At 46.8% G+C, this 17,855-nt stretch overlaps 1 protein-coding gene across 1 annotated transcript in view; it reads left to right on the forward strand.

Annotated features, from left to right (window-relative positions):
• The window catches only part of alk (ALK receptor tyrosine kinase), a 298,244-nt gene extending 280,704 nt beyond the window's left edge, over positions 1-17,540 (forward strand). Inside the window, exons 18-29 of the mRNA XM_041954075.1 lie at positions 845-1,000; positions 2,086-2,199; positions 3,972-4,158; positions 5,013-5,103; positions 5,373-5,437; positions 5,932-6,061; positions 6,845-6,942; positions 9,687-9,779; positions 13,643-13,744; positions 14,079-14,213; positions 15,114-15,204; positions 15,479-17,540. Of these exons, the coding sequence (XP_041810009.1) occupies positions 845-1,000; positions 2,086-2,199; positions 3,972-4,158; positions 5,013-5,103; positions 5,373-5,437; positions 5,932-6,061; positions 6,845-6,942; positions 9,687-9,779; positions 13,643-13,744; positions 14,079-14,213; positions 15,114-15,204; positions 15,479-16,591 (2,375 nt within the window). The 3' untranslated portion in view covers positions 16,592-17,540. The remainder of the gene's footprint in view (positions 1-844; positions 1,001-2,085; positions 2,200-3,971; positions 4,159-5,012; positions 5,104-5,372; positions 5,438-5,931; positions 6,062-6,844; positions 6,943-9,686; positions 9,780-13,642; positions 13,745-14,078; positions 14,214-15,113; positions 15,205-15,478) is intronic.
• The last annotated feature ends 315 nt before the right edge of the window (positions 17,541-17,855 follow it).

The following is a 17,855-nucleotide window of genomic DNA, read 5'->3' on the forward strand; positions in this document are numbered from 1 at the left end:
ACTGTAAACAGAACGAGCTTCCACAAACAGCCCATAACTAATTCATGGTAGACTGATTTGTTCCTGCTCGATGTAGCGTACAATTTAGAAAATTGGTTCCTTTAAATCTAAATTAAGTAATGGATGTTGTAAAAATCTTCTCTTTTTTTTTTTAGACAGTTTATGAGTCTGCAGGTTTTAGCTCACAGCAGATCATACTTCTGATTAACACACCTTGAGTGAGAATCAGTACATTCATCTAGTTTCAGGTGAGACTTGGCCGGAGTGACAATCTGCACGCTCTCAGCCCTCCATGCACGATGACCTCCACCCATCTCATGTAGTTTCTAGCTTTCTCATTCAGTTTTAAGCCAGTGACAGCGTTAGATTACAGGTTTCCAGGCTTTGGGTGATGATATTCACGGTCACAAATACTGGGCGAATCAGACCAGAGCAGCAACACATGCACAGATAAACAGCCTGAGTGGCATTTCATATTTCATATGATCTAACAGATAAAGTTTGATTTCCATATGCATGAAGCTCAGTATGTTCGTGACTGTGCTGTAAATTCTCAAACACAAACCACTATTTGATGACATTAACATTTGAATCACTGGAATAAGTCAGAAGTGAGATGTTCGTAGTTGACTTCATCGTTATTATTGATGCTAGCGAGAAAAGTCATCTTCATACGAGCATTACTTAAGATCAATTCTAGTAGATGACACTGAAGTGACAATGAACGTCTGCTTATTTTACGAGGAGACATCCTGGAGATGTCTAATCGGACCCTGCTCATGTTGGACACCTGTGTGTGTGTGTGTGTGTGTGTGTGTGTGTGTGTGTGTGTGTGTGCATAAAGCTATGGAGGGGGATGGTGAGGTGATCATCAGCCCGGTGCAGAACTGCAGCCATTGTGAGAGCGGCGAATGCCACGAGATCAAGGACAGCATCGTCTGCTACTGCGATGAAGACCTCAAACTGGCGGCGGACGGCATGTCCTGCATCAACGCTACAGGTCCGACACACACACACACGCTTTACAGTTTGCAATGAGGAACCACGACCTGTTTCTCCCTCTTCCCCACAAATATATGTGAAACTAATCCAAGCTGAAGTTAAGCTGAATGTAATCGCACCTGTAATAGACTGTGACTCACTGAATAGATAATGAATTAATCTACAAAAGTAATTAAGCCTGGGAGGCTCTGTACTTTATTGAATCTTTATCTGAGGAAAGGTTTTTTAATCGTGCCTTAATCATTCATAGTAATTATCAATCCGTGGGATAAGCCAACCTGTTAATGAAAATGGATATACCCATGGCAGTATTAGCTTGTAATTTCTGAGTGTTGAGTCCTGTTCTGTGATTTGTGATTTATCTCTGCGCTACAGTCAGATAAAAGCTCTTTATCTTATCATGTCAGGGGTTTGGGCAGGGCCTCACCTGGATACTCATGCAGTGGCATTATACAGTGGATTTGTATGAACACATTTCGGGCTTAGTGAGGTCACGCGCCCATTAGATCACATCAACCTTGACTAAAAATCACTTGTGCCTCATCTTCTTCTTGAGTTAAATTGTAACAAGGGATTGCAGGCAAACCCCCGTGGAGCTACAACTGCCTCTTCAATTATGATTTGTAATCTCAGATGAATGACGAGTGTATGAATGCAGATCTGAAATGAATTCATATTGCAGAATGTCACTTTATAATTTGAAGCAAAATAACAGGGCCATTACCATCTCAATAATATCTTAATGACCTCGAGTGTCTCCTTGCTCTATGATTTGCAAATCTGTTCCCGGTAATGACAAGCAGTAGATAAATCTATGATGCCAGGTCATAAAAGGTCACCATCTCAATATGGTCTCTCTCTCGGTGTGCAGATTTGTTCCTCAGCTTAGACAAATGGAATGAGATCTCCCCTCGCCGCCGAAAAGGAATTGACATTCACCGGCCGTCGTTGCTCCTAAGCTCTGTTGTGTCATCGCTTTCACATCATTAATTAAGTTGGGGATCAGAGTGGCGAAGTGAATGTTAATACTCCTCTGGGGAAGATAACAACTGTGGAACGCTGTTGTTTCTCCTTGTCTTGCAGAGGCGTCCCCGCTGCCCCCCCAGCCGTCCCTCTCCCACCTGGCGCTGGGTCTGTCCGTGGGCACCTCGGCCCTCATCGCCGCCCTGCTGCTGGCTGTGTCCGGAGTCATGATAAGTAAGCATGGACGCGCGTCAGTCGGCGCCAAAGACACCGATATGTAAATCCGGTATCAGCCTCTGCAGATATTGTTCTGGAGGATGAGTGATTCCACGATTAAAATCTTTTTGAATAAACATGAGACACAATTGTACATACAATCGTGCTTTGTTTCACAATTGACCTTCAAAACCCACCAGCTGTCTAACAGCACACTATACACAACCTAACTACCAGAAGTTTTCATGTCATGTTTGCGGTATTGCAGCTTTTTTCAAAGTAAAAGCTTGACTGAGACTGTGATTTATAAACGTCCTTAGCCAGCAATGTTGCAGGACGTCAGTTAACATTGAGTAGATGCTGGAAAAGTCCTTTTTGCTGCTGGGACAGTCATTGGTAACATTTCCACCAGCGACTGCTCCCAACAGCTGCAATAATTGTAAGTGAAAGAATATACTGAGCAGAAACCTGCGATAGCCAAGAGAGCAAGTCGACCAGGATGCATCATCAACCATAACCTTAACAGTAAAGCTTTACTTCCAGCTCGTGTAGCCGTGCTGATTCCATCCTCTCAGCCATGAGTTCATCCACAATTGTTTTTAGCATTTTTTGTTTTCCGGTGCGAAACTAAGCACAACACAGTTCTCTGAAGTCATGTTTGATCGCAGGAGACGCTCTGAAATCGTTTAGTGACAACGCAAAGTGTGAGGTCTGGTGTGTGCGTTCTTACTAAAAAATCCTGAAAATCTATTAAATCTGTTGGTACTGTGGTCTCAGTTCCGATTTGAAAATGTTCACCAGGCATCACATGAGCACTTCTGTTTGCACAATAGACACATGTTCTAGCTCTCTCTCTCTCTCTCTCTCTCACACACACACACACACACGCACATACACAATTCTCCAGTGTTTGGCCCGGTCCCTCTCAGACGGCCCTTAGCAGGTTGTTGTCAGGATGGGAAGTGAGCCTCGGGGCCAGGGCAGACATCTGTCTGCCCGCCTGCTTTCAGGCCATTACAGCCAGACATATGCACTCATTGAGCCATCATCTCCTCCACACACACCCACGCTCGCTCTCATGCTTGCAGACGGGCGCACATGTCCGCACTCCCACCTACACTCTTGCGCGCACGTCGGTAGACGAGGCGGGAAGCAGAGGAGGTGTGGGATTACCACTGTGATGAATGAAATGCGCTAATGATGGATGGCTGCTCGGCCGGCGGCTGACAGCGCTCGTACATTAGACGGCACTTGGTAAATAAATAAGTCCCCTATCACACACATAAGCATAGGCACACAAATACACACATAAACAAATCTCCCCACGACTGATGTGTTCCCAGCCCAGGTCGAGGCTTCTAGCACTGTAAAGTGTGTGTGTGTGTGTCTTCATACAGTGGTCTGTTCTACATGAAGTGCATTTTTTTTGCAATATGACGAAAAGAGGTGTAAATTTTCTGCATGCTGTTGCCATTCGCTTCTACAGCACACATGTGATTGTATCTCTTAGATGCACAAATTTATGAGAGGGTTTAATTCTGAAACTCTGTGCATCTGAATATTTTAGGAAAACAAATTTCAAAGACACAAAGGAATTCCATTTTATAAAAAAAAAAGCAGTTGCACAAGCAAAAAAGGTCTTTAGAGAAATAATAATTGTAAAAGCTTTGTGCTTTGGCTGCCAGCAATCATTTTCTACAAGAAGATGGGTTCAAGGTTTTTGTTTGTTTTGTAAATTGCGAATATCTCAGCGGTGGAATGAAATTCCTCTTTCATTTTCGTCTCATCAGTGTACAGGCGTAAACACACAGAGCTGCAGTCGATTCAGCTGGAGCTGCAGAGTCCGGACTGCAAGCTCAGTAAGCTGCGGGCCTCCACCATCATGACCGACTACAACCCCAACTACTGCTTCGCCGGCAAGACGGCCTCGGTCAACGACCTGAAAGAAGTGCCGCGGCGCAATATCTCCCTCACCAGGTAGAAGATCAAGGGACTTCGTGTTACTTCTCCCAGCACTGTCTCTGGGAACATTATCATCTCATCGTTAAAAGAGACCATCGTGGACAAATTTAGTATGAGCTGAATGCATGTGTCTACATCTGTGGCGAAATCACTGACTCAAGGATAACAGTGCCTGAGCAAACCCGACAAATGTTGCCGTTCACTGTAATTGTAATGAAAATCCATTAGTACAAAGTATTTAAATAGGGTGGACTCATAAATACAGCATGGCACGAGAAGCAGCAGTTTAACTAAAGCCTGAAATATTAAAGTGTGCAGTCTCGCAGTGTATGGGTCTACTGCAGTGATCCCACTGGCTGAGAAATGATTTTTGCAGGGCTCTTTTTAATTTTTAATGCATCTTTCATGTGTTTATAGTCCGCCAGTTTATCATTGTGGTTCCTAAGCTTTGTGGGAAATTCTTTTTCTTGTGGACCCATGAATATCTTCCAGCATCTAGATTTATGCGAGTTATGAATCAAGTGAAATCGCTGCAAAGGGGAAAATCAAAACTATAATTTGGTGTCAGAGTTCACCATTCTGCACTCATCTGCAGCAGGATGTCACATGGAGACAGTTAATTTAGAAGGAGAGGCATTCATTTAGAATACTGATTAGCATCTCTGCCGAGCTGCTTTAAAGAAATCACTTCTGTTCAGGCTTTTCCGTGGCTCTCGTTTCTTTACTGAGTACTCAGCTCCATAGGTGATCATTCTTTGGATGCGGGTATATTTAGGACAGTCTTACTGCTTCTAATGCCCTCAGTCTAGAAAAATCAGCCTAGTCGTTATTGTATTCTTATCACACGGTGGTGCTTAATGTGTCTCCAGGGGTCTGGGTCACGGTGCTTTTGGTGAAGTCTATGAAGGGCTGGCAGTGGGGATACCAGGTGAACCGAGTCCTCTGCAAGTGGCTGTCAAGGTGAGAGAGTCCGAGGTCAATTGAGTCAAGTCGACGGCTAATTACACATCGTCCATTTTTGGATGAAGAGATATCATGAAGTTGAACATAGCATTTCTCTGTTAAATTTTGCTTTGCTGTGTCGCAGTTTAAGGCTTTACAGCACAAACACTACATCGCCTCTCTTTCATCACTTTAAACGCATCAGGCACTAAATACAAAATGCAATTACTACTGTTTATATAACTTAGAACCTACAATCAACTGATTTTCTTTTCTGTTTACCACAGACCCTTCCTGAGGTTTGCTCTGAGCAAGATGAGCTGGACTTCCTTATGGAGGCTCTAATCATCAGGTAAGAGCCACTTACACAATGTAAGCAGCCTGACTGGAAACAAATTGACATGGGATGTGAGTGGACAGGAGGGCTCTGCGGCAAGTGATTAAAACACAGCATCACTGGTACGTGAGCATCAGGGATATTAGTTAGGTGGCTGCACAGAGCCCAAAGGAAAAGGTACCAATCCCAGCTACAGCCTGTTCACCCTGCTGTCGCCTGGCAAGCGATACAGAAGTATCCACTGCTGTACCACCAGACTACGGAGCAGCTTCTTTCCTGAGGCTTTGACACTCCTCAATTTATCCTCCACCTTTTTACTGTAAACCCCAAAGAACAGCAGCTGCAAGAGTGTGTGTGTAGCATGAAGGGACAACATTTTGCATTTCATTTCACAGCCCTGTGTTGGAGAGTGACAAATAAATGAACCTTGAACAAAACTCTGCCTCTCAAACAGTGCCAACAGAGCCATTTCTGACTTTCTTTACCCTGCTGTGTCTCTGTCCCTGCAGCAAGTTCAGCCACCAGAACATTGTGCGCTGTATAGGAGTCAGTCTGCAGGCCATGCCCAGGTTCATCCTGCTGGAGCTGATGGCCGGAGGAGACCTTAAGACTTTCCTGAGGGAGACCAGACCCCGGCTGGTGAGACACGCTGCTCTGTCACGCTCGAGAGCACAAAGTCATTGAATGATGATTTTTTTTTTCTACCCCCTCAAAGCTGGGGTTGGTAACGTTGGAGAGAGCAGACTGCTGCCGGGGCACGAGTCCACGGGAAAGCATTGGGGACAGGAGTGCAGCACACCACTATCATCGCTAACCGTACCCAACTATGTCATTCAAACGCCATTATCATAATGGAAGCAAACAACAAACACGGCTATTGTTAGAACTCACAGCTGTCAAGCCAGCATGTCAGTATTGAGAAATGTTGGATGCACTTTCCCATTCTTGTGTGAGTAGCTTTAGCAATATGTCCTCCTCGCCCTGTGGAGCACTCACGCACAATGGGTGCTCGGGCAGAGTGTGCGCAGGTATTCAGGTACAAAGGTAACAGGAAGGCCTTTCAGCGTGAATGAAATGATTGGATGGGCTTTCAGTGGCCTGCTACAGCTACATGACCTGGACTTTTTCTCTTTTTTTTTATTTCATTTGATAATTGATTTCTGTCAAGATGTAAAGACATTTCCAACAAATACAACAAAAAGCTTCTAAAATGCATTACGTACCAGAATTTTAAGTTACCGCTTCTGCTCTTCTCACTGAGCCCAAGAATTGAACACCCTACGATCCGAGTTAGATCTGTCACACTTTCAAACATGTGCTCATGTTTTCTTTACCGCCATGATGTGTACTGCCTCTGTCTTTCCAAATCTGCCTCTGACGTGTTCTCTAATGTTCCGTTCTGTCTCTTCTCTGTGTGATCAGGAGCACCCGTCCAGCCTGACCATGGTGGACCTTCTCAACGTGGCCAGAGACATCGCGAAGGGCTGCCAGTATCTGGAGGAGAACCAGTTTATACACAGGTACTTCACCATATGGTCACAGATTGTGCATATGCATATGCAGTTACACCAAGTGTTCTGGCTTTAGCAAATACAGCTCATAGTCATGAAAGGGTGTATTGTTTTCTGTGGCCCTGTATTGCTCCTACCGAAACAGGTCAGAGATCAGATCAGAGGGAGAAAACAAATTGAGTTAATTGAGTAGTCACAGAATTATGAGCTGACTGCATCCTTCCGAGTGCAACATACGGACTCTGCATGCCTTCTGACTTTCGCATCGTAGCAGAAAGGACAAGTGATGAGTTTAGCGTCGGTGCAGGCAGATGGGGTGGCCGGCTTGACTTTTTATGGTCTGTATCCAAGTCAGCAGAGTGCCCCTTCCACGCCCCTCACAGCGGTTGTGACTAAAGGATTTTAGAGTCCTTCTCTTGAATCTTGCAAAGATCTATTTCATAGGAGTCAACCGGGAAAGTCAAGTACATGTCAAAATGGGAAAAGGTCAAAATTGCTCCTACAGTCACATCAGCACAATTAAAGTGCGTCCCCCTTTACTTCATGTCTCTTTGACTTCCCAGGAATTGGCCAATGACAAACGAGGCCTATTAAACGTTGTTTGCCCCAACGTGGCACAGTAAAGCCCCATCAATCCACCTAATGGCGGACTCTTCTCCGTATGCTCGTGAGCTTCTATAAAGCCCGCTTTTCTGCCTTCAACCCTGTATTAAAATTCCCCCTAACGCTGTCCTTGAAGCTAATTTCAATTTTTATAGAGGTGTGTTTACTCAGGGTTGAATAAAGGGCAGGTGAGGGAGGTGGGGGTGGAGGTGTATCCACGACTCAGAAAATGCAGCTTTTTCTCAGGAATTACAGGGTCGGATGAGCTGTTCTGTGCTCCAACAGGTTAAATCGCAGGATTAATGCTGCCTCAGACCAACTCACTCTCGCTATTGTGTTTCTTCTATGCATTTATCTGTGGAGGCATTTGTCTGTTTCTATGGCCAGTGGATTGTGTAATTTTACTCTCAAGTTACTTTATTTTACAACAGGCTTGGCATTCACATTGGAAATTGTAAGCACCTGAAAAAGAAGCAGTGCGCTGAGGAGAGTCGGGTACTTTAATGCAACCTCAGGTGGTGTTAAAATAGACTAATAACGCAGATTGTTCTCCGGGTGCTGCAGTGAAATGGCTCTTTAAGCCGCAGTTAAAATTGAGTGTAAATAAGGTCTACAGTATGAAGCCAGTTAACATAGTTTTAATAACAGCCCGCTCTCACATCACTGTGCTGCATGTACAGCAGCACTGTGTCCTTCCCTGAAGCCCCTCAGCAAGCACTCTGTGACAGCTACTGCTGCACTTCAAGGCTCGTCCTTGCCTACAAGCAAAAGCAAATCATTTGCATGAATTCTTCCAAGCCATTAAACTACATTAAAGGAATACTTGGATTTGGCTACAGCGCCTCATGAGAAAGGATGCTGGGAGTGTGTGTGTGTGTGTGTGTGTGTGTGTGAACCCCCACATGCTGATTGTAGTCATGCTATGATAGAAATCATTCCGTCTTCCTGAAGGAGCTGAGATGCGCCTAAATGGATTGATTGTTTCGCTCGGAGATTTTGTACTGTGATACCACAATTTAGGAAATTCTCTGTAGCTGGTTTGATAACTCAGTTTACAGACACTCATGTAACCGCCTGAGTCTAAATTGGACTCAAGCAAAGTAAAAAAAAAAATCTTTTTGGATATAAACGGGAAAGCAAATGGATGCCGAGACACAGTGTTGTTCTTATTTAATACTAAATCATTTAACATCAAACTTGAAGTCGTACTGTAATATAAGTTGAATAGTTCCAAACACTCCTGGCACATTGAAGTGGGGCAACCATGCGTAGTGTAATCCCAGTCTTAAAAAGCCCTCACTTTGAATCAGTCTGAACTATTACTTCATCCTCATTGTGTCATTTCACATCCGAGTTCATCAGAGTGTGGAGGCAAAACATCAAAACAATGTGTTGCTGCCTCCACACGCGCAGAGCTCAGTGCTGCGGTTCGTATCGCTGCTGGTTTTTCATTTCCAGGCCCGCCCCCGTCTCATGATCTAGCTTGAGCGCAGCGTCACGTGATGCTATTCTGATGTTAAGTTCTGCGCATTTTTCGGCCCTCTTCGGTCTGATGAGGAGCGGCGTGCTCGCAACGTCGCTTCTTAAGACGTTCAGAAAGCCAGACGCCTGGGGAGCAGAGTACAGTGTGTGCAGGGCTCTATTTCCCGTTCCCCAGACGGGCGCAGAGCACGCTGTGCCAGATACTGTATTTTCTCAAAGAACAAATACAAGTTTTATGAATTTCATGCCTGCATATTCTGCGGAATATTCCAATCTTTTCTCTGGATGCACCATGTGGGCAGAGCTATAAAGGCACTGTCGGAAACTATACACTTTACCAGCTTGCCCCAGGCAACTTGGCAGTTACGCTGAACTTCAGATCCAACAGGGGAGCGTCTGTAGGTGTCTCATACATGCAGTTCTCTTATAGATGCAAATATGTGGAAAACTTGTGAAACTACTTGTGAAAATACAACTCAGGAGCTAAGATGTGTGAATGTCAATGCTCAGCATGCCTAGCTATTCTACAGTCTCTTCATAATCACATCATTCAGACTTGCGGTGGCACTGAGTTATTGTGTTCTGATGAAGGGACCAATCTCCATCAATCCAGGCTTTAAGGACATGCAGTGACCTGACAGTCTGTACGTCTTTATCTCACCTTTCAGGGACATTGCAGCTCGGAATTGCCTGCTGACCTGCAAAGGACCGGGCCGCGTGGCCAAGATTGGAGATTTCGGGATGGCTCGAGATATTTACAGGTACGACTCCAGCACAGTTCACTGACTGACAGCAGCAAAGACCGCCTCGGCTGGCTGAAAATCAAGCGCAGATTCAGTTGAATTTGAGTCTATATGAGGTCTAAAGGGGGCTGAGCCCGACTAAACTCGCACCACACTGAGAAATGAGAAAGAAAGTTCATCATTTGGCGTAAAGACGACCGGCTAGCCCGATAAACTGCTGAAGCTCAGCTGGGAGTGACTCATTCTCCATCACACTGTCGCACCGATGCTTTCTTTTAATCTACGTCAGCTCATCCGGAGCCCCAGCGGCGTCTTATATTCTTACCTCAAACTTTATATATATATATATATATAGCTACTGCAATTTCACGTGACACCGTTTAAATGAATGCACAATCCAGCAGGGAAATCTCCCAAGCCTTTCATCTGGTAAGAAATTAGAGCAGGGGACATATGTCACAACATTCAGCTACATCAGCACGGCGCTTTCCAGTCAGCCGATGGAAAGTCACACGAGAGCAAAGTCACTCTCAGAGCATCCGGGAGAGGCTGTTGCACAATACCCACGGGGGGGCCGCATTAGGAGCGCTTGATTTAATTGCTGATGTCAGTTTTTCAGGTGCCTCGATGTGATTTTGTTTTTATCTCTCAGCTTGGAGCCGTGGTGCCGGGGCTGGGGTTTTGTTTTCTTATCACTGTTATTATTTTGAGAGGGAGGGATGGTTGCTCAGCGCACAATGCCGCCGCGCCGCCGGTGTGTTATTTTTGCTGTTCCGTGATGCGGCCCTCCTGCTATGTGACGAGGGACACGGGAGCCCTTCTGAGGCCGTCGCAGGGGACGCAGTGAGGGACCGGGACGGGGCTTAATGTCAGCCTTTTTCTATTCTGGGAGGGGAGCCACAGGCGTGCTTGCACGCGGTGTTCCACGGGCTTCCTCTCTCACGCACAGGCTCACACGCATGCTTGCACACCGCTGATGTGGCGGTAAATAAAAAGCTGGGCAAACAATGGCTGCCAGTCAGTAATCATCCTGAGGTAAACAGCCGCCGCTATGAAGAGAAATTCACCAGGCCTCTGGAAAAGAATTGGTATTTTGCCTTAAATGACCATATTCTCATAGGAACTATTAACAATGGTACGCAGCATGATTTTAGGTTGTCAGCACACACACACACACAGAGTAATGGCAGAACAAAGACATTTAACTCAATGAACAGGCGCAAGTATTAGCCTCCACATTGTGTTTTTCTGTCTTACCCTCCATTCAACCCAGTCTGCTCGACGACTCAGTTTCTGCCTCTAATACTTCTCTATCTCCCAGCTTCCACTCTGCACGCTGAAGCGCTCACACAAGAGAAAAAAAAGAGCAAAAGAACACAGACGGGTATAAAACACCTCCATTTGTGCTATAGATTTCCCCGGATTTTATTTAATCCTTCCTAATCTGCAGCTCAGCTTTCAGTCTGTGTCGCTGGTGTTAGCAGGAGTAATAAATATGTCCATAAACCCAGCGCTAAAAAAAAAAAAAAGAGGGAAAAACAGAGGTCGATCCCCTGATAGGGGGATTATCAGTCTTATGCCTTGCATTTTGCCATCCCTCTATCTTTTCAAAATATTCCAGCATTTTCTAATGGCCAGACAATGGAATGAATGTTTCATGTGTTCAGGTCATCTTTCTAAAAAGATGTATTTTACTTGCAGAGGTCAGAAAATAAATATAAAACAGCAAAAATAGTGGCAGCCTCCTGACCACTGAAATCAGCCTTCTCAGAGCAACGAGGATTCACCGAGCGCCCGCCGCCACACCTGTTTGATCTAATTGCATCTCTTCATGCCAGTCTGCTTCCCTCGCTATTTCCTTTATTGGGACAGACGGGAAAATTAGAGGGATACCAGGAAAGGAGGGCACAGTGGAGAAGATGGTGGCAGAACTGAGTCCGCTAATTGTAGGCTTAAAAATGGGGGAGGTAGCTGCTTCCCGTCACTGAATTGATTGTGTTATTCTAAGTGATAGATTCAGGCGTTGGTGTGACTGCCCTGCAGTGGTTCTTAACTAATCTGTCAAGCAAACAGACTCGACTAGTGATTGTTTTCTGTGCTTCATCGATTATGTGTAATTTTCTTCAAGGCTAACTTCGTATGCCGATAGTTTGCTAAGCACACACAGTATTTCCCTTTCAGCCATATTCTCTAGCAGCATATCATCCATATCCACCTCTACTCGGTGCTCCCCCGAAGACACACAGCCGAAGCTCTGAGTTCAACCACATAATGAGCGCCGGCCCCTGCTGTTTGTCTCGAGTCGATCCTGTGGAAAATGCCATCGCCTCTCATTCTTTAAACCTTCAAACCTTGAATTTCCACTTCAGTAAATATCACGCCAAAAAACGTGGCTCGAGCTGGTGATAAATATTGCAGCATTTTGTTTTTTTACTTGGTTGTTGCTGACTCGCCTCACTTCAGTTCAGTTAAGAAGGTGAGGCTCAGCGGCAGATTGTGCGCATTATGATATATTACATGTTTTTGAGCTTCCTGGCACTAGATGCAGCGTATTTTCCAGATAACTTTTAAAGCTTTGAACAGTACTTCAGACATTTCTGCCCCTTGAGCGAGAGCATAGCTTGAAGTCAGCTTGAAATCCTCCTTAAACTGAAGACAAACTACACACAAAATGTGATGGGTCAAGCAGCCCAAGTCCATAAGCTTTGGGTGCTATATCTGAGGAACTCAGGCTGCCAGAACCACAATCTTATTTTTATTTTTTATTTTTTGGCTTGCCATATTTTATCCAAGCTGGAATTGTCTGTTTCATTCTTTGCCACCCTGTTTTTGATGTGTTTCCCATTCTCTTATTTTCTCTCTCTTTCTTTTTTTCCCCGCTCTTATTTGTCCAGGGAATGCCAACTGAGCACAATGCTCTTTTCTCATCCTGCTTCGCATTCACACCTGGGAGCTGCCCACTTGTAATTACAGCCCTTTCCTGTGCCGCCATGTGCAGCTCCAGCAGAGCAGTCGGTGCCTCGCTTGCTTGGTGAAGATTTTGAAGGGGAAGGGAAAGAAAGTGCGACTGCCACTCCCTCGCATTTCTAAAAGGCCCGGGGATTTGACCTGGCAACCTTCCAGTCACAAAACTGTGTCCACGGGCTATTCTAGTCCTATATCATGAAAGACTTGCCATGCGTACAAACGACAGCTTAGGGAGAAAATGTGTCATTTATTTATTTATTTATTTTGACAGAATCATTTGGGGCAAACAGATTTACTCCTCTGCAACAGCAATCGATGCCAAAGCACAACTCTTTCCCAGCCAAACACAGCTGACATCACTAAACTCTGGACGCATGACGGACGGGGGAGGCGAGCTGAACCCGGTTCACGTCTGCCCGTCGCTGCGAGTCTGGAGCAGGGCAAGATGAACCAGGCAGTGGCCTCTATCAGCAGCAGCAATCAGACAGGGCACACATCAGATAATTTCTCCGCCGATGGCCCGCCGCAAGACAGCGTTAAAAATGGCTCAGACGGGGCTCGGCTCAGGCAAAACATCTTTCCTTTTTCCTCTCGCCGAGATAAGGGGTTCTTAGAGGGTCTCTCACACCTGCGTGTTCGGAAGCTGAAGACGCGATTGGATCAGAGTGCTGATACGGCCGCTGACAAATAGTGAATTAATTGCCAGATGTTAGAATTTTTTTTCCCCTCTTCTGCTTTTGAGGGCAGTGGTGTTGCCATGGCGATGGTGCTGCAAACTACAAATACTGGCTTTCATTTTAAAGCTCTTCCAGTGTTCATTATTAGCAGGCAAAGAAAAACTACTGTTGATGATTGTGTACTATGATAATATACTAACAGTGCGTGTGTGTGTGTGTGTGTGTGTGTGTGTGTAGGGCAAGCTATTACAGGAAGGGCGGGCGGGCCATGCTGCCAGTGAAGTGGATGCCACCTGAAGCCTTCATGGAGGGCATCTTCACATCCAAAACAGACACGTGGTGAGAATCCGTCGCTCTTCTCTCTCGTTGGCCTCAGCTGCCCTCGCTGTGATTCCACCTCCCATGTTTCCCCCTCAGACGTCTGCCGTCCCACCCGCCTGCTCTCTCCCTTTTACTGCCGTTCACCTTCCTCTGTCCTTCAGCGCCTTTGATCCCCAGCAGTGTGTTTTCTATTCCTCGTCTTGCCTCTCTGTCGTTCTCTGTCCTCCGCTCTCATCCTTCACAGCTTCGGCGCTGATGATGCTTATAATTTATGACGTGATTGTCCTTAGTTTCACTCGCTTTCTTTCTCTCCCTGTAGCTAATCTGCCCTCTCATCGTCTGCTTTTCTCAGGTCATTCGGGGTTCTGCTGTGGGAGATCTTCTCGCTGGGCTACATGCCATATCCAAGTCGCAGTAACCAGGAAGTGCTGGAGTTCGTAACCAACGGTGGAAGGATGGACCCGCCTAAAAACTGCCCCGGGCCAGTGTACGTGCAGACCCACACACAGCATCAATGAATGAATGAATGCGTTCATGTGACCGCAAGAAAAACGTTATCCCATGAGGTCTAATTAAGTTTTTCCAGAACATTCACCAGGAAGAAGGATGCTCCTTTGCATATGATGCATACATTGTGCACAGGCAGCATAAAAAAAGGCAGACATGAAAGGCTCTCATGATAACGGCACGTAGGCGAGTTGTGACCCAGAGGCCGTCAGACAGCGTTACGGGAGATTGCGCTCAGTGCTTTCAATATGGACACCACATCAACAGTTTTCTTTCATGTTTGCCCCCCCATTAGGACGACATCATGGGGAGCTTAAAAACCATTTCCATATCACACTGTATTCTTCACTCACTTGTCTGATACCGGCTCCCATGCCAACTCTATTATAAAACATACATGGGCACACACACACACACATCCTTCCTTTGGCCTCTCTGTGACTCCACAGCTTTGGCCCCCCTCTTGTCGGCCACAGCTTGGCAGATTACCCGCCTTGCATGTGCCTTGTAAATAAAAACACACATGCGGCCTTCTCTTAATTTCGAAGTTGGGAAACAGTCTCACGACAGGACGCGCTGATTACCGAAAGCAGCAGCTGCAGTTGGAATCAGCTCGGCAATTAAAACCGCATCTCAGGATCGAACTCCGCCGGCAGCTTCTCCTGCAGCGCGCTACGCCCGTTCAGCGCCATCACTCCAAGTGGCGGGAGATGGCGCTCAAATTCTACCTGGGGGAATGTTTTGTCGAGATAGATCAATCTGGCGTTTGCTGGATCAGCGGGAGAGATGTTGCCGGTCAGCCTCTGTTGTCTGTTTGTCGGCAGAAAATGTTTTTCACAAAGTGCTTTCTGCTTGTGTGCTTCTCCACGTGTGCCTTTAGGTACCGCATAATGACTCAGAGTTGGCAGCATCAGCCTGAAGACAGGCCGAACTTCTCAACTATCCTGGAGAGAATCGACTACTGCTTACAGGTAACCAAACAGAGCACACTGTGGGATCCTGGCTGCCATGAAAAGAGGAGTTTGGGCTGAGCAATTTGAGGAATTTATATGAATACAATTGTGCAAAATTGCTTGATTTAAATTGTGACGGTTTACTGGAGCTGCTTCATAACATAGACAGTTTGCTGACAGTGGCAGTTTCCATTGTAGCTAAAGAAACTGTTAATTTTCTCACCTCCTACTTGCAGCTCATGTGTAGTGATAACACCGAAATACTGAAAAACATCTCTTAACCTGACTTTAGGACCCTGATGTGGTGACCATGCCCCTGCCTGTCGAGTATGGGCCCATCCCCGAAGAGGAGGAGCGCGTACCCGTGCGCCCTGACGACCCCTCAGCGCCGACCGTGCTGGTGAAGGCCCAGGTGCCTGATGGGGAGGCCCTGCAGCCGCCCCCTTCTTATCCCACAGAAGAGAACCGGAGAGGTGGGGAGCACGCTGTCGTCACTAGCGCAGCATCGGAGGCCAAAGCACAGATGTCAGCCCAGCCCCAGCCCCAGCCATACCTCCACCAGCACCAGCAGCCTCACTCGCAAACCTCCATCCCCGTGACAACCACTAACACAGTCACCTCCACGGCAACCTCTACACTCACTGCCAAGGGACCTCACGTCACCACCCAGCCCGGCCTCGAGGGGGGCCACATCAACCTGGCGTTCACCCAGGGCCACCCGCCAGAGAAGGAGGGCCACAACGGGAAGAGCACCAGTCTGTGGAACCCGACGTACGGCTCGTGGTTCCTGCAGCAGAGGAAGCAGCAGCAGCAGAGGCAGGCGGGGGTGGGGGGAGCAGGAGGGAGCAGCGGCAGGGTGCCCGGCGAGGGGCAGGAGCACGTGGGCCGGACTGTTGCTGAGGTGGCAGGGGCGCTGGGCCTCCAGCACCAGCACCAGCACCAGCACAAGCAGTTCCAGCATCAGCTCCAGCAGCAGCACCAACTGCAGCTGCTGCACCATCAGCAGCAGCAGCAGCAGGGTCTTTGCAGACCTCTGCTGCCCCCACCACCACCTCCTGCCGCCCAGTCACCTCTGCTGTTAGATTCAGCCGCGTTGCCCCCGGTTCCCCTCTACAGACTGAGACGATTCCCCTGCGGGAACATCGGCTACGGCTACCAGGAGCAAGGCATGCCGCTGGAGGCCGCCCACGGTAACCCCAACCCCCCTCCTCCACCCCCTCTCCCCCAACAGGGCACCTCCATGACCTCCTCTGCAGCACACCAGAGGGGGGCCTCCATTCCCACCTCAGTGTCCCTGGGCCGGTCGACCATGTCCGAGGACAGCCGTCCACTTCTAGTCACCATGGGGACAGTACAGGACCCCAGGCTGCCCAGGATGGAGGGCCACAACGCCACCGTGCTTTAGCCCAAATGCCTGCACCGCCGGTCTTTTTTTCAAGCCCTGTCTTTGGAGATGTGTGTTCAAGACACATAGCAGGAAACACTGTGTCAGGACAGAGACCGTTTTACACCACCCCCCACGTCCCACCATTTTGGTTTCCATCTCACTGAAACAGAGCCGGACGAGTCCATCGGGCTTCCCCCCACGAGAAGCCTGGAGGTGTGTTAAAAATCCCCGTCGGATGCTAAAGCACATCACAGAACTAAAAAAAAAAGCTTTTGGAGGCAAAATGTAGAGTAAAAGCTAGTTTTAAGAAATTTAAAAAAAATGTATTTTTTCAACGCTGGAGGGATCATGAGTGAGAGAAAGGAACACGCGGAGAGTTTACGTCACAGGAAGACAACTTTCCACCCGGCGGTGACCAGGAGCGAGCGCCGAGGGCGTCCCTCGTCCGCGGGAATGGACCACTAGGAGGATTCAAATATCTAGATTTTGCTTCAGACTTTCAGTCAGACCAGTTCGACTGTAGCAGCTGCGAAGCTGCCTACAGCTGCCAGCTCCACGTGTCAGCTCTGCTGCAGAATCCTCACACTGCTCCCCCTCCACATCCTTTTGGAAAACTGCAGTGTGGTAAATAACTTGTACAAGACTATTTTTCAAGAATACACACAGAACTGGACACTGGGGTTACCAGAGACATTTCTACGAAAAAAAAAAAAAACACAAGGAAAAAATACTGGGAAAAATGTGTTTGTTGATGTTTGCTTGCCTGCTTGTTTATTTATTCATTTGTTTATTTATTATTTGGAAGTGGCTCTATAAATTATTCATGAACACGCTTCCTCAAATCCAAGTCATTTGACATTTTTCACCCACCGTTTTTTTTAAACTGCAGTTTATTTTTGAGAATATGGTGAGAGGACAAAAAAAAAAGAAGAGATTGGACAAACCCCCACCAAAATGAACAAATTTAGATATCCTGAACGGGTTGAGAAGAACACTGATACAGGAAATCAGTTGTGTCCTTTAAGCTGGTGATAATAGAGCACTGGAGGAGGTCGGACTGAAGAATGGACCAGATTAAACACAAGCAACCCTCAGCAGAGCAACATTTAAGAGTTCAGCTTTTTACTACCGCTGAAGATTTGTAATAACTTGTTGCCTCTGGTACTATTGAAATCACTGCTCTCCCTTTGTTCATCACTCCACTCCGTTGAAAGAGTGCTTTGAGACAGTGGAGCTGAAGCTTTTCTTTACTTATGGCTTTTTTAGTAACCTTTTATTTATT

The sequence above is a fragment of the Chelmon rostratus genome, chromosome 15 (genome assembly GCF_017976325.1).
Source record: "Chelmon rostratus isolate fCheRos1 chromosome 15, fCheRos1.pri, whole genome shotgun sequence".
Lineage (NCBI taxonomy): Eukaryota > Metazoa > Chordata > Actinopteri > Chaetodontiformes > Chaetodontidae > Chelmon > Chelmon rostratus.